The sequence below is a fragment of the Euprymna scolopes genome, chromosome 23 (assembly GCF_053919585.1).
Source record: "Euprymna scolopes isolate OS-2025 chromosome 23, ASM5391958v1, whole genome shotgun sequence".
Classification (NCBI taxonomy): domain Eukaryota; kingdom Metazoa; phylum Mollusca; class Cephalopoda; order Sepiida; family Sepiolidae; genus Euprymna; species Euprymna scolopes.
The window spans coordinates 122,428,858-122,451,278 of NC_136504.1; the positions used below are offsets into that span (position 1 = coordinate 122,428,858).

The window sequence follows — 22,421 nt, forward strand, 5'->3', positions numbered from 1 at the left end:
ATATATATATATATATATATATATATATATATATATATATATATATATATATATATATATATATATATATATATATATATATATATAAAGCAAATAAGCTTATTCCAACGACAGAGGTTTGTTTGCGCGTACGTGAACGAACTTGCAACAGTGGGTAAAAGGACCATTATTTAGCTTCGGTTTTCTCCCTTTGTAATATATGCTAAACATTAATTACCTTTAGCTATTTTTTGCAATATTTCATTTCCACTCTAACTGGCTAGAATGTGCTGTTGCCCGGCTGCCGTACATACAAAATAAAAACATTTCATTCATGGATTTTGACCACTCACAGCTCCATGGATCAACAACTTTTCCATTTTTTTTTTTAATCTCTTAAAGAAATACATGAATTATTGATTTAATATATTGAAATTCTTAGTTAGCGACTGGAATTTTTTTTTTTAATATCGAAAAAAAAAAAACATTGAATAAAATAGGAAAAAAATGTTGTCATCGGCCAATATTAAGTGAATTATGTAAACATAAAATAAGCTTCCACAAAAAAAAAAAACGAGAAAATCAACGTGTTTTTTGAAAAAAAAAGTTTTAAACTTTGAACTTTACAGGTAATTTTCTAAAAAGAACTTCTTTTTTTGTTTTAAATTTGAATATTTTATTTATTGATCTTTTATCTTCAATTTGTGATATACATCTTTGGTGGGTCAATTAATTATATAAATTTTAATAGACATTTCAAAATGGGGTGGTAAATTTCATAAAAAAACGTTTGTCTAAAATATTAAATTTGGTTTATTGGAAAGAGCATAAAATGACCCTGAAAATATCGTAAAAGTTTAACCATTAAAAAATTGCGTCATTAAAGGTGCGCGTCCGCGTCGCCGCCCCTGTACTTTGTAAACACTGTTTATAAATAATAAAAATAATATTTCTATTATTTTTTTAACAATTTTATTAGTTTAAATTTGAAGTATATTCCATAAAGAAAATAAACAACCCACTTTAAAAAGAGAAATTACAAGTTTTTTTATATTTTATTCGCAGTTTCGTGTTAGGGGTATCAAAAATTCCCAAAAAATTCTAATACACCTAATGGAACAGTGGAACACTGTTCTGCTGGCTTGTTTCTTAACAAACTACAATATCGTTGCTGACGTTGCTTTCAAATCCCATGCAAAAAAAAAGCGATTCCATTTGTTTATTTTATTATTTTTATTCAAATTCCAGTTAAATGAACGATTCTCTTTCAATAGGCGGAGAGCGCGTGTTATTGCTCGCTCGACTCAACGTTTCATATTTCGCAATTTTGATTTACCAGATGATTTCGGTCATTATTTTTTTCGGACGCTCTTTATCAAAATAGCTAAAATAATAATAAAATCTATTAAAAACAAACAAACAAACAAGCAAAAAACATCGGTTCTGTTTAAAAATTGTTTATTTAAATTTCTTCATTTTTTAATTTTCTGCGAACTTGCTGTTCCGGTCGCCATGTTGACCTCTTTTTTATCAGTTAACTTTTAGTTAACAAAGTCATTTATTTCTTTAAAGCAGATAACTCAATCGAAAGCAGATTGTCAAACAAAAAGTAAGTCTTATGTAAATTTAATTGTTTTGATGTTTTAGGTGAAAATCTTTTTATTCAAGACACGTCACAATTTGGGGGGAGGTGGAGAGGGTTATTTTGCGTTAGGGACTCGAAACGGAACAAAATGTAACCAGAAATTCTAACGAATACATTGACGAAAAAATTGACTTTAATAGAATAGTACTCCAACTACAGCAAAATAAATTTAATATATAAATAAATGAATACCGACTACAAAGGTAATGAAATAAACCTAATATAATGCTAGTTATTATTAACAATTTGTTTCAAGTGTTTTAAAATTTAATCTTTTAAAGTTTGTTTGTTTTTTTAGTTGTTTTGGAGGTTATTTTGTTTGTTTGTTAAAACATGACGCCAAATTGCTGACCTCACATTCGATCTATGTTTACATGTACGATTCTGAAATTTATAGAAACGGTCGATTTAATCGCAGATTCAGCCCCCAAAAGTGAGAAGTTCGGTTTCGCACAATCAGACGAAAAGGCATCGCGCATAAGTTCTACGGAAACCCAAAATGTCAGAAAGTCAATTTTATTTTAAAATTCATAGAGGAATTGAAACATTATTATACCCTTATTTCTTAATTTTAAATTTCATAAAAAAATATTCATAAAAAGTGTTTATTTAATTAGAATAGTTATTTACTTTTTTACATGATGACTCGATTTATTCTCTTTTTATTTGTAGCGATAAATTACTTATTTTTAAATTAAAAAGTAAATATGTTTGAACTTTGTTTTTGATCATCTGGAATTTTCGGTTGTGATAAAATGTTTTTGTTGTTTATAACAAATAATAATTATGGATGCAAAACTGTTGGAAAAAAAAAATCATATAACTGGGAGTAGCTAACCTGAAGTGAAAAAATACAATCTTCTTCACGACCTTCTTCTCAGGTCTTGTAACCACAGTAACATAAAAAAGAAAGATATGAAGTACTCTTCACAAAGGAGGAATGTTTTTATAACAAGTACCTTACTCTATTAGTATAAATAACCACAAGGCTATTGTTCTTCTTGGCTGTTGGAAGAGCATCCTCACCTCCGGCAGATACACCCAGGTAATTTATGTATTAGTCTCTACAAAACTTAGTATTCTACTGCCACTAGTTAATGGAATGAATTATCTAACATAGAAAGTTCAATACAAGATGGTACTAATGAAAGAGGGTGCCTGGAGAATTGTGGATGGAACGGAACTTGCTCCTTGGGAAGCAAGTTCCGTTCCAAACCTTGATATACAAGCACACATAATGTATATGCTAAGAAGAGACCATGCATTAGCCACAATTGTTCACTCAGTGAAAGCAACACTGTTATATTTAATTGGAAATTCGACTGACCCCATGATTATTTGGATGAACTTGGCTGATCAATTTATAAAGAAACACGTTAAAACGATAGTTGAGATATTTGATGAGTTGGTAATCATTGGGGATTTAATAAACAAAGAGGACAGAGTTGTGCATCAAGCTACACTTCCCGATTCATATAATATGTTGGTGACAGCATTAGAAGCTAATCAAGAGGTTCCTAATTGGATATTAAAAATATAAGCCACACATACACAAGTATACATCAAATTAAAAAAAGATACATATAGTCAACAAATAACTGTTATCAAAGGTGAAAATATTTAGTTTTCTACTTAACTGCTAAAATTGTTTGTTTTTAAAAGATCTTTTATTTACATGGTTTATTCATAACTTCTGAGGCTCGTGAATCGGACATATTCAAATGGCGCTTGGTTTTAGTTGTTCTAAAATTTCGCTGTCATATATTTAGCAACACATAAGTTATAAATTACACGAAAATTTAGCTAATAGCTGTCACCAATCGTTTGAAAAGTTTATTTTTCTTAGCTTAAAAATAAACTTTTCAAACGATTAGTGACAACTATTAGTTTACTTTTCATATAATTTGCATTCGTTTCAACTTTCGACTTTAGAGTTGTAGGCAACAGGAAAAATGTGAATAAAATCGCTTTAAAATACAATTAAACAGAATTATTTGGCAGATAAAGTCAAGAGTAAATTTTCTTGACTTCTGTTACAATTATTCATTGACTAATTGATGTTTTGACCCGTTTTCTTTGTTGGTAATTGCTCACAACGTTAACAATCACTTGTATCTTTTTAGATTCTAAAACAGGGAATTTATTTCGCATATAAAATTAAGCATAAAGTGATCAACCATTTTCTAACAGAAATTGCTTGGCCACCAGCAATTAACACAAGAATTGAAATGAATGAAGTATCTATAAATTCCGTGTCGATGGACATTTACAGTAAGAAATCAGAATATTCAAGATATCAGAATAGCGCATATATATATATATATATATATATATATATATATATATATATATATAACTACTTCATTTACTCACATAAAATTAATATACGAAAGTATAGATTTATGTGTAAACTTTAAGTATTTACTTCAAAAGTGCTCAATACGTAGGTAGAGCTAGTTAGTAATTTATAAAATATATATGGCGATTAAGCTACACTGAATATTCGGCGTTCCATCCACTCTAGGATTCGTCAGGCTTATGCGCGAATTCTGTGGTTGTTTCTCGTTTTTATATGGTCCTCTTCTGTTGAGGATTTTAGTTAGCCAATCAGCTTTCTAGTATAACCGGGCCCCTTCCTATCAGCCAATGGGCATGCATTTTATCGAACAAAGGATCTGTTTTAGAACTAGGTTAGTGGTTTAAGCCAGACCTTTTCCTCCTGTTTTATATATATATATATATAAATATACATATGTGTACATACATATATGCACATATATATACATATATATATGCATACATATATGTGTGATCGTTTATGTATATTCATGTTTATTTAATTTATTTATTTTCTATTGTTTTTGTTAGTTTTAAAGCTATTTTGTAGCTAGAGTAAGTTTTATTTTGTGAACACAGTTATTTGCTATTTCTCTTCTACAGTTTAATAGATTTTGGTGTTCTTTAAAGTACAGGATAGCAAATTTTTCATGAAGGCATAATTTACATGGGTCGTCTAAATGCCTCCACGTGGTAGCTTCAAAAGTACATTCAACAATAAAAAACATTGTATAAAAACAACACTAGTGAATAAATACTGGGAAATCAAAGAAAGCGGACATTCGCCAGTAGTCGAATGGAAAATAATAAGACAAGCTACCACGTTAATTTTATTTTATTTCGGACTACTAGTCTCATCTTATCTTTTTTATTTGGTGCACAACGTTTCGGCCAACTTCCTCTGGCCTTCATCAGGTGGTAACCGCGACGGATAGGAACTTCGAATCTCCTAACTGCATTCTCAGCTATCACTGTCATCCGTAGTTGTTGTCGTCTCACCACATTTTTGACCAATTACCTCTGGCATGCTTTGGGTGGGATTGAAACCGCTATCTTCAGATAATGTTTATCTGGAACCGTAGAGATTCAACGTCTCTATCAACTGCGCCACGGGCCCCGAAGGGCGATCAAGGTTGGATTCTTTGATCTTATAAATCCATATTTATTTATTATCTGATCTTCCATAGTCGGGTCCGTACCGATTGGTATATATATATATTATTCCTTATTGGAATTTTTTATTTTTTAGATGAGCATTGTATGTTAATTTTATTTTATTTCGGACTACTAGTCTCATCTTATCTTTTTTATTTGGTGCACATCTCTACGGTTCCAGATAAACATTGTCTGAAGATAGCGGTTTCAATCCCACCCAAAGCGTGCCAGAGGTAATTGGTCAAAAATGTGGTGAGACGACAACAACTACGGATGACAGTGATAGCTGAGAATGCAGTTAGGAGATTCGAAGTTCCTATCCGTCGCGGTTACCACCTGACGAAGGCCAGAGGAAGTTGGCCGAAACGTTGTGCACCAAATAAAAAAAGATAAGATGAGACTAGTAGTCCAAAATAAAATAAAATTAACATACAATGCTCATCTAAAAAATAAAAAATTCCAATAAGGAATAATATATATATAAAAGCTACCATGTGTAGGCATTTAGACGACCCATGTAAATTATGCCTTCATGAAAAATTTGCTATCCTGTACTTTAAAGAAAAAGTTCATTCATATATCATTCTAAAGTACTTAGATACATCTGGGGATATTTTTTCAATGTCAAATTAAAAAAAATTGACCTTGACCGTGACATTTTACCTGAATTATCTCAAAACAGGTCATTTTAATTTTTTTGTAATTTTGACAAAGGATTTGTCTCTTATGACAGTATATATTCCAAATTTCATGATGGGTTTTCCACTAGAACCATTCCTACAAGCTTTTTAAAAAAGTAGGCTAAATTCAAAATGGCAGAGTGTAGTACCTGCTACTTCATATAAACACATTTTGATATTTTACAATATGGTCATGTCTGATATCTTCGTAAAACTATTTTAATGCTAATATATACATAAGAATCATTGTCACAAAATCCATACAAAAATTTATGTTGATGAAACTGAATTTTCTTCATTTGTTTTTGTTTTTTTGTTTTTTTAATGCAACAGAGATTTTATTAAGGAAAAAACTGATATAGTTTGTGTTGGGACAGTTTACCGGAATCTGGAAATCGGAACTTTTTGAGGTATCAGACTCAGAAAACTTTTAGCCTAATATGCCATTCCCCCCCAAAAAATGTTACTCTTTGCTATTGCTGATACTAAAAGATAAAATGAAGAATATGTATTTTTAAACTACCAGTAAAAGTAAAACCGAATAACATAAAAATGTGATGTGGATTTATTTGTGCTGTTTCAAAAAAAAAAAACCTAAAACATGACCCTTCGGGTTTTGTCAAGTTCGTCATCATTGACAAACCTGACAAGAAAGTGCTAAAAGTTATTAAAAAATACTTTGGATTTTCAATAAGTTAGTGAACTGAGTGAAAGTTTTATCACTTCTATGCCAGACAAGCTTTGTTGACAATGTTCCTTTGATTTTTTTAGTCTGTTTGGTTACTGGTTGAGGTTGCTGCTGTTTACTGGTTATAAAAACAATTCTAAATATATAGTAGGGGATGGGTAAAGATAAAAAGCAATAAAAGATTATAAAAAATAATATTATTGGACAACTTTCCCAGTTGAGTCTGTCTTGGAATGGATAAAACACACAAATTCAAGATTGAAATTTTGCCAGGCACTATATACATGTAAGTTATATTTTCATGTAAATGTAGAATTTAAGTAAATATTTCTACTATATAAAACTACTACTACTAATAATAATAATAATAATTATTATTATTATAATAATACTAATACTAATAATAATAATTATTATTATTATATAATAATTATTATTATATAATAATAATAATTATTATTATTATTATTATTATATCTTTTTTAAATAAGTCGTCAGCAAAATTCACCTAAACAAAAGTTGTATTCTACAGTTTTTGGTACTCCTTGAGCATTGAGTTCAACAGTGACCCCGGCCTATTTGTTTATTAGTCGCTCCTTTACATAGGCTAATGCAACCGCTGATAACATTTTTTTCATTTATTTACTTATATTGACTTAACTTTTTGAATGAATATTAAAAAGAAAATTAACCATTTATTGATAATTTCTCAGTGTTACATACGTTTTTTTATTTATATGCATGGATAACTTTTTAGTAAATATTTATTACTCAGTTGAAAGAGAAGTTTGCTGCAAGTGAAAAGAGATAAAAAAATTCAAATTCTGACTACTTCCAAAAAGTTGGAGTCTACACAAAATGCAAACAAAATTTGGCACTACAATGTACGTGGCGAGACAAGCACAAAGATTTGTGAATAAGGAAGGAATTTTAGTTTTGCCAAATACACAAAAAGCAAGATTCCCACAAGAGACAAGTCATAAAGTGAAGCAGTTTTATAAAAGTAAAGAAGTCAGTAGAGTGATGCCTGGAAAAATGATTACAAGACTGTTTTAAAGGATGAGAAACGGGTTCAGGAACAAAAATATCTTGTTCTCTGTAACCTGAAAACGGCATTTGAATTATTTAAATCAAAGAACCAAAAGAAAATAAGCTTCTCTAAATTAGCTTAGCTTAGACCAAAAGAATGTGATCTTGCAGGTGGTGCAGTGACCCATGCTGTCTGCATTTGTACAGTTCATCAGAATATGAAGTTGATGATTGCAGGATCTCATCTTGCTAAACTGACTGAAGGAGAAAGTTATCATTTGACAGATTACCACCAATGCATACTTGCTGTTACATGCAATGAAGCATCGACAAATTGTTACTTGGGTGATTGCTCAACTTGCCACATACTGATGGATAATTTTGTTTTGTATATGGAAGAAATTTTTCATAAAAATCTAGTTGATGATTTTGTATATAAACAGTGGTTATCAACTGATAGAACCATTCTACAAACTATCACAATCCATAGAGGAATTCATTGAAACTTTCCATGCAGGCGTTCAAATATTAAAGAAACATAATTTCATTACCCAAGCACAATCAAAATTTTGTTCTGACAGAAAACGTTCTTTAAAGGTTGGCAAAATCTTAGCAATAGCAGATTTTTCAGAGTATTATTCATTTGTTTTGCAAGATGCGGCTCAAGGATTCCATTGGAATAATGGTCAAGCTACATTGCATCCATTCATCTGCTACTATCAAAATGGAATTGACCTTGAGCATATTAATTTTGTAATAATATCTGATTGTCTCAAGCATGACGCAGTCGCAGTCCATTTGTTTCAAAGAAAGTGTATTGAACAATTAAAAGAAATTCTTGATTTTGATGTCCAAAAATTGATATATTTCTCTAATGGGGCTGTTTCACACTATAAAAATTTTAACAACTTTATAAATCTGCAATCATAAATTTGATTTTTGTATTGATGCAGAGTGGCACTACTTTGCTACTTCTCATGGGAAAGGACCATGTGATTGGTTAGGTGGCACTGTTAAAAGGTTATCAGCAAAATCTAGCCTGCAGCGACCCTATAATGAACAAATCATGATGCCAAGACAACTATTTTTATGCAAAAAAAAAAAAAATTTCTGAAATACATTTCTTATATTCCTGAACTGTAGAATGGACAGAGGAAGCAAACATCTTAGAAGATTGATTTAACAATTCCTCCTCGATTATAGAAACACGGAAATTACATACTTTCATTCCTGCCTCTCAAATAGAAGTGGAATTAAAAACCAGTGTCAATTTACAAAATAAAGGAAGAATATTTCGAATTCCAAAAAGAAACAATATGGAGTTCAAAGACATTAATGGATTTGTGACAGCACTTCATGAGAGGAATTGATGGTTAGGATGCATACTTGAAAAATATCCAGATAATGGAAAGGTGAAATTAACATTTTTTACAACCAAATGGATCCTCTCCATCTTTCTATTATCCATCACATCCAAATATATCAATTTTGAAATATTCTGATATTCTTAGCTCAGTTGATCCAATAACTAAAACAGGAATATCTTATAAACTTTCAAAAAATGAGATGAAAAAGGCATCAAATATTTTAGAAAGAAGAATTTTGAAAGAAAATCTAAATAATTACTTTAAAATTCGTTATTATAAAAATGTTTCAGTGAAACAGGTTTTTCATTTTCTATTCTGAAATGTATTTCTAATGTACACTGATTGATTTATTGTGGATGTATTTTATCAGTAGCATGTCAAATGTCAAATTCACTGTTTACCATCGACATCAAATGTTGCTTATTCTTTTAATGCTATAAACTAATTAGATCTCAACACTTTTTAGAATTCTTTATAACACCATTTTCTGTATCAAAACCCGTGTTGTACAAGAAAAGTATGAAAATCATTCTAAAACAGTTTGACTTGACAACCAGAATTTGCATAAAATTCAACATGCCAAGAATTTTTGTAGAACATTCATTTTTAAAGTTTTTCATTGAAAAGTACCCATAAACAACATAAATTGCCTTTTTGTAGATTTAGAATATCAATAATCGAGAAAAAATGATTCACTATTGAGATCACAAATGTTTTATGTTATAATTTAATCAACCGTTAACACCTTTCAAAATTCTATTTAATATAATTTTTCCATAACAAAATCTGTGTTGCATTAAAAAAAATGGAGAAAATTCAGTTTCATCAACATAATTTTTTATATGGATTTTGTGACAATGATTCTTATGTATATATTAGCATTAAAATAGTTTTACGAAGATATCAGACATGACCATATTGTAAAATATCAAAATGTGTTTATATGAAGTAGCAGGTACTACACTCTGCCATTTTGAATTTAGCCCACTTTTTTAAAAAGCTTGTAGGAATGGTTCTAGTGGAAAACCCATCATGAAATTTGGAATATATACTGTCATAAGAGACAAATCCTTTGTCAAAATTACAAAAGAATTAAAATGACCTTTTTTGTGATAATTCAGGTAAAAGGTAAAGGTCAAGGTCAATTTTTTTTAATTTGACATTGAAAAACATATCCCCAGATAAAATTGTAGATCTATCTAAGTACTTTAGAATGATATATGAATGAACTTTGTAGGCCCATAAATAACAGAGATAGTGTCTTTTAAAGTTAGTCACCTCTCCATAAAAATTTACATTTTTGTAAAAAGGTCAAGGTCATATCTCAGAAATCCTTTGACGTTGAGATGTGTAACAGGTACCATTCAATTCCTTTCAGAGATCTATATTTAGCAAATTTGAAAAAATCCGTGTCAGACATAGTTTGTGCCCCCCCCCCAAATTTGTTAATTTGAGATGGAATGAGCCATATATATATATATATATATATATATAAACGCATCTTTATTATTATTTTATGTATCTACTTAAGATTTTATGTATTTATTTTTAGTATTTACTTCAATATTGCTCAATAATTCTGAAGACTGAGGTAGTTAGTTGTAAAAATATACATCGCTATTAAGCAAGACAGAATTCTTCGTGTTTCATGCTACTGAGGATTCGTCAGGCTGTTGCATGGAATTGATATTATATATTCACGTGGTGTTAAGTTTAGTAGTTAGAAGGAATGCTCACATGTTTCAACGTAAAGGTTTACTTGACCTGTAATTCACCCTTTGTTCATTTTAGAAGTGAAGAGCTTATCTCTCTTTGTGCATGAAACATAACCTAGTTTTAACTTTGATAAGTTTTAGATAGGTTTGCTTTTATCTTTATTTCAGTTTATTAATTATAATTTTTATTATTATTATTGTGATTTTTATCTTCTATACATTTTTCCTGAAGGAAAATGTATTTTGATGAGCATGTTTGCTATTTCGCTGCTGCATATTAATACTACTACTACTACTAATAATAATAATAATAATAATAATAATAACGTAGCCGGACATATAGCAATTACTACAGTAGTAAAACAAAGAAACACTACATGGAATCAAGAACACAGAAACTGTATAATTGTAAGTTACCTTCCACCAAAAAAACATGACTGTATCCACTAATACCACACAAAATAACCTAAATTGTTGCTCTAAGAAAACAACACTACAGCTATATTTTAAAACTTTTATTGAAAAACTCAATTCAGTTTACTTGATTATGTAGTAAAGCTGACATATATTCAATGTAGTTACCTTCAGTTTCAATTACCACTTCAATACGAGTTCGGAACTGGGAGCATACCTTTTCCATAAGTGCCGACAGGAGCTTGGTTAAGACTCAGCAAATGGCGGAGATCAGGCTGGTTTTGGTGCTGTGGGAGGTCATGTTGATAATGTTCTTGACGTATGACTAAACAAAGTAGTCCAGCCGGTTTAGTTCGGGGGAGGAGAGAGACTAGTGAGAGAAGAGTACAAAGTCGTAGCACACTTTCTGAAGTCAAGTCTTGGTCTCTTGACTTGTGGGCCGCCACTAAGTCCTGCTGCCACACTCACGGTTTGCTACTGGCCATCTGATTGCACCACAGGAACACCACACTCATCAACACATCTAGATACACTTTGATGTTGACTTTCAAAATGACTTCAAAGATGTGAGGTGGTATGATGTAGCCCTCACTTGAAATCACACCAAAGACCATAACCATGGCCGGAAACTTTGTTTTCGTTACCCTGGGCTCATTCCTGTTATTCGTGGCAATCCAGCAATTCATTTTGAGGGTGGTGGCAATGGTCCTTTTGTCATAATTTGGATCGGTAGAGAGCATGAGTTGTACAGCAGTGCATCTCTGATCTCATTCATGGATCATTTTGTCACTTTCAGACATAATAAAAGGCTTCTATCGCTCTTGAGGATTGTACATAACTGGCCAATAAGTACATGGGTTTCAACAAATACAAAACAGAGATGGAATCATATCGTCTTTTCTAAGGCGACAACTTTATTGGTTCACTCTGCATAATAAAATGGTAACTTTTTCTCACCTATCGACACTATAGGAAAACAAGCGATTCCTATGCAAATCGTTTGCACTCATATTCAAAGCTACAGCATGTTTTTGAGCAAGAATACACACATTGCCTCACTGTTTTAAAAATATAATTTGCACTTGATACCTCACACTTATCTATGTAATCGACATAGGTAGTTGTAAATATTTATCTTTATTTAAATTTAATCATCCCACAAAACCCCAAATAACTAGATCATTTCTTCAAAGTTATACTTAGCCACATGCCACTAGTAAATTATTCAATTTCTTGATTGCTTTAATTTCACACCTACTACATTGGTCTAAAAATAGAAAATAATGAATGCTCCCATTTAATTCTTAGTTTAATACAACAACAGAATAGCCACTGATCACTAGTTGACAAGCACCTTTACATTAGAACCAATCATTCTTACAGATTAGCAGTTCATATTTCTCCATGTCATTAGTAAATATGTTTCCTAAAACAAAACCTTCTTACATTTCATTTTGTAAATATTCCGAATATTATTTTACTTTTTTGTACTAATAAACTATCCTTGCTGTAAACCATTCAGCTTAGACCTTAGAAAACTAGATTCCAAATTAATCTTGCAAAATAATTTCACACATATCACATTTCACAAATTTACACATACAGGGGTCTAAAATAGCAGAATTCTACATTCTCGTCTATTTCACATTGACTGTTTAAAAGCTTCCTACTACTCGTAAAAATATGCATGTTACATTGCCTAAACACTACTACTATTACTGTTACTATTACTCTTACTGTTCTTACTATTACTGTTATTGATATTAGTATTACTATTACTAATACATTTGTTGTTATTGTTATTAGTATTGGTAATACTAATGAATTTGTTATTGTAATTAGTTTTATTATTACTATTAGGTTGATTCAAAAATAATTTATGCGAGTCTCCTGGACCTTTTTATCACAACTATGTTCAGTTTCCGTTCTGTCTCCACTTGGATCTTCTGACCACTCTGTTGTATCAAGATAAAAATAGAATGGTTAATTGTAGGTTTAGACCGTTTCCTACCCTTGAAAAAGTTCCAGCAAAAACCTAACAGCCAGCCACGGTTTTCTTCAGAATATGCTGCTGCCATTGCACACAGAAATTACTTTTTCCATTGCTTCCAACGTAACAGATGTATTGAGAATAAAGCCGCTTTCAGGACTGCCAGCAACCATTGTGAGAAAATAATAAAGAACGCAAGAGAGTTGTATGCTCAGTCCATCAAGTCCAAAGTAGCTGAGCAGCATCTTGGTTCCCACCAGTTTTGACAAATAGCAAACAGAATCCTGAACAGAAGCATGTGCTCTATCCCAACTATCATCAATGGACCTGAGGTAATCTCGTCAGCATCAGACAAAGCCAAACTCTTTGCCAAGAAATTTTCAGCTAATTCTACCCTTTGCAACCAAAGCTGCCAACCCCTAATATTTCCTCCTGTATCAGAAAATAAGCTGTGATATATAAATATCTGTATGTGATGTTGCCAAACTAATCAAAAAGTTTGATTCCAGTAAAGTAACCTGCCTCGACGGTATTCCAATTATAGTACTCAAAAGACTTCAACCAGAACTAGCGTCCATACTTACAAAACTGTTTAAACGTTGTCTTAAGGAGAATTGCTTCCCATCACCCTGGAAAATCTCATCAGTATGCACTGTATTTAAGAATTCAGGTGATCAGGGCAAAATATCAATGTTTAAATGTTTACTTAATTGAAAGATAATAAATAAAATTATTAATTAATAAAAAGTATTACAAAAGTATTATAAATACAGTATGCATTTAGATGGTTCATACGTCATAAGGCAAATAGAATAGGCTAAAATTTATAGATGCTAGAAATGATTGTTAGAGAGAAATAGCCACAGCCAAAATAAGGCATACTGAAATAACAAGGGGATACATAGAATAACAGAAAGTAGGACCTCGTGGCTTCTGGAAAATATATAATAGTGTAGTGAATAATAAGCAATCAGAAATCCCTCAACTATTCAACAAGCAGAAAGTCACATGAACAGCAACTGAGAAGGCAAAACTCTAATTCCACCTTCGAGCCAACAAAGAACTCCCTCCCAAATTTCCCTATGCAAACTGGAGCTACACTTGATGTGAAAATAATCCCTTCTTATGTCCACAATATCATAAAAAACTTGGACACCTCAAAGGCATATAGTTCTGATCATATCCCTGCTATACTAATTAAGAAATGCTCAGCTGAGCTAGCGGACGACTTTTTAAGCTCTACGATTAGTCTTGCTGGATTGTGCTTCCTTAATTGCTAGAAGATGGATTCTGTGGTACCAGTGTATAACCATTCTTGTGAAACGACTGACCCTCTCTATTATTGCCTTATCAGTCTCTTCCTCCTCTTTGCTAAAATCTTTGAGACCTTAATTAATCAAGCATTAATCCACCACCTTTAAAACCTTATGTTTCTTACAAAAAGTATAGATTTTGGAAATGTTCTACGACAGATATTTTAACAGTCATATTTGAATTCATATACCATGCACTTGATAATGCGAGTAAAGCCAGAGCTGTAGTGTTTAATATATCCAAGGCCTTTGGCAAAGTTTGGCATGAAGGACTGCTAATAAAAATTCAATTGTACAGTACAACTGGATGTATACTAAATAAAATTAGATCCTTCTTAGATAATAGGACCATCCAGGTTGTCATTGATGGAAGTAAATTCAAATGGCATAGCATAAATGCAGGAGTGCCTCAGGTGTCGATCCTTTAACCACTAATATTCATTAACGACCTCACTTGTAATATTATGCCTAAGATGAGTATGTTTGTTGATGATTTTTTTTTACAAGGGTGTCACCACTTATCAAGGCCCAGAGGCCACTCGAGGATAAGGGTTAATAGGTATACATTAGTCATTGTGATTTTAGCATAGTAAACAGTGGGAATTTTGAAACTTGGATTACTTAGGGAGACGATTCAATTAGAACTTGTTCACATTGGACTTTTTCTTTTTTTTTTCATAGGTATCAACTCATTATCAAGGCCAAGAGGCCACTCAAGGATACAACATTCTATAACATGCACGAGGAAAGAATGGATATACACAAATCTTAGACAATTGCAGAATCTTTAGGAAACAACCTCAAGACTAGTAGAATGTGGCTGTAAATGGATGGGAACATTGAATGCTAGTAAGACTAAACTGCACTCCTTTAACAATTACAAGATGCCTCTCCAACCACTGATATCCATAACAAATAACAACCTAGTTGAGAATTCTTCTTTAAAATCCTCGGTTTAACATTCACAGGCAATATGAACTGGAACAAATACATTGTGGACATTGCAGAGGCTGTTGCAAAGAGGGTTGGTGCCCCCTATCGTGCTATAAGACTACTCACACTTGAGAGTATCATGTACCTCTACAAAGCCACTATTTGCCTATGCATGAAGTATTATTGCTACATCTAGGCTTATACATGTACCATTCTTTCTCCCTCTTGGATAGCATCTAAAAAAGAATCTTCAATCTAATAGATTCCACTTTATCATCTAAGCTCCAACTCTTGTTCCATCGCCACAGTGTTGTATCTCAGTGCCTTTTTTACAAGTATTTTAATGGAATTTTTGTGAAATTGTACTTGTACCTCTTCAACATACATATGCCTGACAAACCCGCTTAGCAACAAAATCACCACCTTCACTGTTGAGGTCACTAAATGCTACAAATTTCCCACTCTAATAGTTTCTTCCCCTGAACAGCTAGACTTTAGAATGCCATTTCTGTCATCTGGTTCTCTGACTGTACTGATATGCAAAAGTTTAAATGTAATCTAAACCAACATCTTGTTAATTTTTTATGCATGGTCCAAAATAGTAGCCCCTTACATCTAAGTGGCAATATGCTTTGTTAGAAGTTAATGCAAGTACAAAAATGTTTGACGCATAAATAAAAAAATCATAGTAAAGTGTTACTTTACCAAATTTTTATTCCAAAAAACAATTATATTAAAAACCTAATCTTTAACCTTGTTTTATTTAAACAATAAAAAACATAATAAAAAGGACTGTTGTTTCATTAATACAATCGCTGTTTTTTTTTATCTACAGATCAAAGACTTCTATAGAAAATGTTGGTTTTCCAATTCAACAAAAAAGAAGAAAAACTTTTATAGTGGTTTTACATAAGTGTTGCCAAATATTTTATAAAAGAAAAGTATAGTTAGTAACATATGAAAATCATAAATACACATGTATTCAATTTAAAAGTTAGTTAAGTATTTTGTTAAAAATAAATTTTACAAACTGTATGTACATACTGAGCAGTAAAAGGGAATTCTTGTACATTTTAAAGTATTTTAAACATTAAAATGGAAGACCATACAAGAGGAAAACCTTATTCTTGTCAAGTTTGTGACTCTGCATTTTCTCAGAGGGATTATTTAAAAATGCACATGCGGACACACACAGGCGAGAAGCCATATTCTTGTCACATTTGTATGTCTGCATTTTCACAGAAGTCTTCTCTAAATATACATTTACGAACACATACTGGGGAGAAACCTTATTATTGTCACGTTTGTATGTCTGCATTTTCACAGAATGGTGATCTAAAAAAGCACATGCGAACACACACAAAAGAGAAACCATTTTCTTGTCAAGTTTGTGGAACTGCATTTTCAATGAGGTTTTCTCTAAAACAACATATGCGAACACATACTGGAGAAAAACCTTTTTCTTGTCACATCTGTAGATCTGCATTTTCTCAAACTGGTCACCTAAAAAGGCACATGTTAACACACACAGGAAAGAAACCGTTTTATTGTCACATTTGTGGATCTGCTTTTCCACTGGATTCCTCTCTAAAAGCCCACATGCGAACACATACGGGAGAGAAACCATTTTCTTGTCAAATTTGTGGTTCTGTATTTTCAATGAATCATTCTCTAAAAAACCACATGCGAACACACACAGGAGAGAAACCATTTTGTTGTCACGTTTGTCCATCTGTATTTTCTCGGAGTGGCGCTCTACAAAACCACATCCGCATACATACAGGAGAAAAACCTTATACTTGTCAAGTTTGTGGGTCTGCATTCACATTTAATTCCTCTCTTAAAAATCACATGCGAAAACACACAGGAGAAAAACCATATGATTGTAGATTTTGTGGATCTACATTTACAGAGATTTTTAATCTAAAAAAACACATTCGAACCCATACTGGGGAGAAGCCATATTCTTGTCAGGTTTGTGGGTCTGCATTTTCAGAGAATTCTACTCTGAAAAACCACATGCGAACACACACAGGAGAGAAACCATTTTCTTGTCAAGTTTGTGGATATGCATTTGCACAAAATTCTACTTTGAAAAACCACATGCGTACACATACAGGAGAGAAACCATATTCATGTGTAGTGTGTAAGTCTGCATTTTCACAGAAATCCCATCTTAAAAATCACATGCGAGCACACACGGGAGAGAAACCATTCCATTGTCACATTTGTGGGTCCACATTTTCAGATCTTTGTAATTTAAAAAGTCATATACGAACACACACGTCAGAAAAACCCATATGCTTGTGAAGTTTGTGTGTCTGCTTTTTCAGAGAGTTATAATCTAAGAAAATACAACCAAATACACACATGAGCACTGAATAATATCCGATGAGCTACCCAAATCCAAACCTAAAAATGGTGCATCAACACTGTGAAACAAAGGTCAGCATAACACCTCCATCTCAAGACTAAACATTTAAGACAAGATTGTTATACGAATCAGACAGCTTCAGAAAACAAGTCTGATACAGAAATTGCTTAAAACGTCGCCAAAAATATATAGCAATAACTTTCATTATAAAAACTGCAAGTATAGGCCAACCATCGGTGTGCCATGTATTATCTTGATGACTTGACTTTGCTGTGACTATGCTATTTGTACATGCCTAGCAAATGCAGCCATACAATCCGACATAGTTATATGGGACAAGAAAGAGAAAAGAGTCTTTGTAGAAGTTAGTGTTCCCTAATGATGTTTGATTTTAGAGTTGATTGGGAAAAGATAACAAAATACCAAAGCCTTGTGTATAACATAAAAAATTCTAATCTGAAGATCTTTATCATTGCAGTAAACATAAGAGCAACAAGACTTATGAAAAATAATTACAAAATTACCGATCAAATATATCAGGTGAACCAAGTGAAAGAAAGATTTTAAAAAGATCTGTCGTTTGGAAACATTAAAAGCTCTCAATTGGAATGTCTGTGCCAGCGATCAATGTTTTTCATTAGTGAGATTGCTACATCTTTAGCTTGAACAAATTGTTAAGAAAATATTAAAAAATTGAAGTTATATATATATTTAAGTACTTCGTAAATATGAAACATGTTAAATTGAATTTACATATACATTTAATAATTGTATATTTTGTAAATATGAAACAAATATGGCACATTAAACTGAATTTATATATTCATTAAATTATTGTATATTTTGTAAATATGAAACAAATATTGCATATAGTAAATTGAATTTATACATTTAATTCTTGTATATTTTATAAATATGAAACAAATATTACACATATTAAATTTGCACATTAAATACTTGTATATTTTGCAAATATAAAACATATTGCACATATGTAGTTAAAGCTATACACACATTCAATTATTGTATATTTTGTAAATATGCATTCATTTAAATAATTTGCAATGTTAGAAGATTAAAAATTTTCTGTTTCAGTTGTAAGTTAGATGCATCTTATTTCCTTGCATAAAGTATTTATTTACTAATTCATTAATATTTACTTAATATACAATAATTTTCTCCAGTATTATTAAATGTATATTGTTAATGTGTGCTTTGCAAATTAATATCAAAATAATTTAATATTGACAAGTATTAAGCAAATATAACTGACTACATGTAAATGTATATTGGTATGTGGTGTGTATGTAGTAATGTGTGTTGTACATATTTATTGTTACATAAAATAATATATTTGCAAATATTAAGTAAATATCTCTTACTATCTGTAAAATTATACTGTTTATGTGTGCTGTGTATGTGTATAGCAGAATAGTTTATAATTTAAAAATATTAATATTTGTTATAATTCTGTTGCATATCAATAAGTAACATATTCCTCTAAGTTATTTTTATTATAAATTAGTATATCGAAAATATACCACTTTTTCAATGTACTTCTAAGTAAAATGAAAAATTATTGGTTTTTTTTTTTTTAAATGATTATTTGAAAATAAATAAAATGAACCCACCATATACGGACGTTACTTTTTCTAGCTTGGACAACTAAAGAGTAAATATATTTGAGAGTTGAAATTTTCATATCCCTCAAATGATGCTTGGACTCTGTCAAACCCATTTCTTGTAAATGTAATTTTGATTTTGAACATTTTTAATGAACCGTTAAAATTAAGTCCAAGATATTTACATAGGGCTTTTGTATATAATGAACTATTCAAGGAGCAGAAAAACGGTTAAAATTGTAAGAAACCCGTTACATGATTGTAAGACATGACGCATTGTTAATGTTTGCTGTACATGTTAATTCCAAAATAATTTAATATTTCCAAATATAAAATAAATAACTTATTACTTCGTTATGTTTTAATAGCAAATCAATTTTTTTTGCCAATATTAAGTAAAAAACTTTTAATATTCGTAAGTATACTGTACATATTTATAACAAAATAATTTAATATTTGCAAATATAAAATAAATAACTGTTTACCATTTGTAAATGTATGTTGTTAATGTTTGCTGTACATAATTATAACAAAATAATTTAATTTTTACAAATATTAGGTAAATATATTTTATACTTTGAAAATGCATATTATTTATGTGTGTTGTCGCGTCTATATAATTTCTGGTTGTACTTCTGTCAAATGCATGCAAAAGTGTGTACACACTGATTTTTCTTTTGTTGTTTTTTTTTAAATGTAAACAGGAACTTCTTAATAATACAAGTTTATTTACATTTATCAGCCGATGGCTTATAACAAGAGAGAGAGAGAGAAACAAAATGCAAGTACTATAAGTGTTTTGTTGTGAGAGTCGTTCATGACAGAAATTACACACATCATCGCCACTGGTTCTCTCTGGTTTGTGTTCTGTCATCTTCTATTGACATAAATCAAGATTACACTACTTGGGATGTTTCCATTGTTTTCAGTTGGTATTCCAACCTAGATTGGAATGTAGAACGATTCCATTCTTTACAATTAAGTTAATTTACCAGGATATTCCAACTCTACATTAAAAATGTCGATTGATTCGTTTGTTTTAATTGAATTACGCCAACAATCGGATTTAACATTTGCTTTGCATAGATCCTGAAAGGTCATATGTGCCATACTACCGATGATTTTCTATCACTCATCCAACATTAATCCATAACAAAAAATTATTTAATATTTAGAAATATTAATTAAATGTCTTTTGCTATTTGTAAGAGTATATTGTTTATGTATGCTGTACATGTAAAATAATTTCATCGTTGCAAATAGTAGGAAAATGTCTAGTACTATTTGTAAATATTCTGTTACATGTCAATAATTTACATTTTCGTTTCTCAAATTTTATTTATAAGAATAAATAATTATTTATAAAAAATGTATTTTCTATTTACTTCCATTATTTCTTAAAATAGTTTAGTTAAATTATTTGGCTCGATTATTTTATTTTTTATTTAAATCTTTATATAAGTCTGTTAATTCTTTTCATAAAAAGCATCTTTAGTTTGAAATAAACTTCAAACTAATTTTTAAAAATAATATGAAAATGAACTAAGCATACATATGCACATCACTTTCTGTAGAATAAACTGTTTATAGAAAATCCCTACCAGGTCTGAAATTTATCAGTCACGCAAATGATTTATAAACTTCGACGATCTTAGTTCTTTCTATAAAAAGCATATTTTGTATAAAGGAAATTTTTTTACTTGATATAAAAATAAATACAGTAAACTAAGCAAACCTATATGTATCACATTTTGTAAAATACTTATTCAGTGTGAATTCATTCTTTTGTTGATTGAACAAAAACCTTGTTTATACAGTAAAAATTTATATTTTTATATTTACATACTTTTGCAAATACTAGTTCTGTTTCACATTAATCATTCAGTAGAAAATATTTTTTCATTTGGCATAAACATTCAAATCTATTTTGAAAAGATTATATAAAATAAATAGAATGAACCAACAATACCTTAAATTTTGTTTTTCCATATTAGACAATTAAAAGTAAATCCATTCAAAAGTTGGAATTTTGCCATCTCTCAGATGATGCCTGAACTCTGTCAATCCCCAGACATGTAGTTAGTGTGAAAAAAAAGTTTGTTTAAATCTGTTTGTCACGATCCCTCCAAGTGTACTTGAACTCTGACTTATTCAATTAGTTATTTGATATAAACCCTTACCTAACTGCAATGTTAATTAAAAATAATTTCTCTACACGGCACTTAGTCAAACAGAACAAAAATTGTCGACGTGTCATAATTACAAAGAATAAAGTACATGTTGAAATATTTTAAACATTAAAAACGAGCTTAAAATTGAAGTTACATCAATCTACATTGGACGTGTATATATTGAATTATCCCAGGAATAGAAGGTGAACATTTGAAGAAACACATGTATCCCTGTTATTTATACCCAGTGGCGTAGCAAAGGGGTGGTCCGCCCCGAGCGGCTCGTGCCATGGAGAGGTAAAAAAAATACATAAAAATAAATGAAAGCTAACAAAAAATGATTCCTAACTTCTATAAATTGTTGCCTATTTGTAGCTGGTGTACTGGTTGTATTGGCGAAAGTATTTGCCATGAAAATGACGATAGAGCAGAAATGGGATCGCAACTGAAATATTGTGTAAAAGAATACCAAAAGATGAGATTCATTTATGAGAAGCGGAATACGGTCTCCATTTTTTATTCAACTCGAGTTCCGTGTCAAACGGAAGTGAAGGTATATCCGAGACTTCTTTACTGAAGAGTTCTTTAAGGGGAGGTAATGGTTCATACTATCACATCCCTCTTCTTTCAGTAATTGAAATGGAAAGAGAAAAAAAGGAATTTATTTACAATGATGAGATAAAAAAGAAAATAAAAAATCAGTTAGTAACTGTCTCATCTCTGAATCATTTGGAGGGTCTGACGACACGTCCAGATCTGGTGGTTTGAACTGTCGTATGGTTGCTATAAGTGCTCGTATCTGACACTCCATGGGGTGTACGTTTGAAAGGTGCCTGTTGACATTGTGTACTGTCTGTCTCTATACTCGATGAACCGTCCCTGGTAGGTTTCTGAGGAATTTCAGTGGAGTGCATCTCTGGATGTGCTATGCTTCTGGAGGGGATTACTCTAAGATGCTGTGGATTTCGACAAAGAGTTTTTCCGGAGGGGGGTCTGTACTATGTACGAC

At 31.1% G+C, this 22,421-nt stretch overlaps 1 protein-coding gene across 1 annotated transcript; it reads left to right on the forward strand.

Moving 5' to 3' along the window:
* Window positions 1–1,499: 1,499 nt before the first annotated feature.
* Window positions 1,500–20,692, forward strand: LOC145246185 (uncharacterized). The gene is made up of 2 exons (XM_080108054.1): window positions 1,500–1,588; window positions 16,081–20,692. The coding sequence occupies exon 2, from the start codon at window positions 16,341–16,343 to the stop codon at window positions 17,553–17,555; it is 1,215 nt and encodes a 404-aa protein (XP_079964180.1). The 5' UTR covers window positions 1,500–1,588; window positions 16,081–16,340; the 3' UTR covers window positions 17,556–20,692.
* The last annotated feature ends 1,729 nt before the right edge of the window (window positions 20,693–22,421 follow it).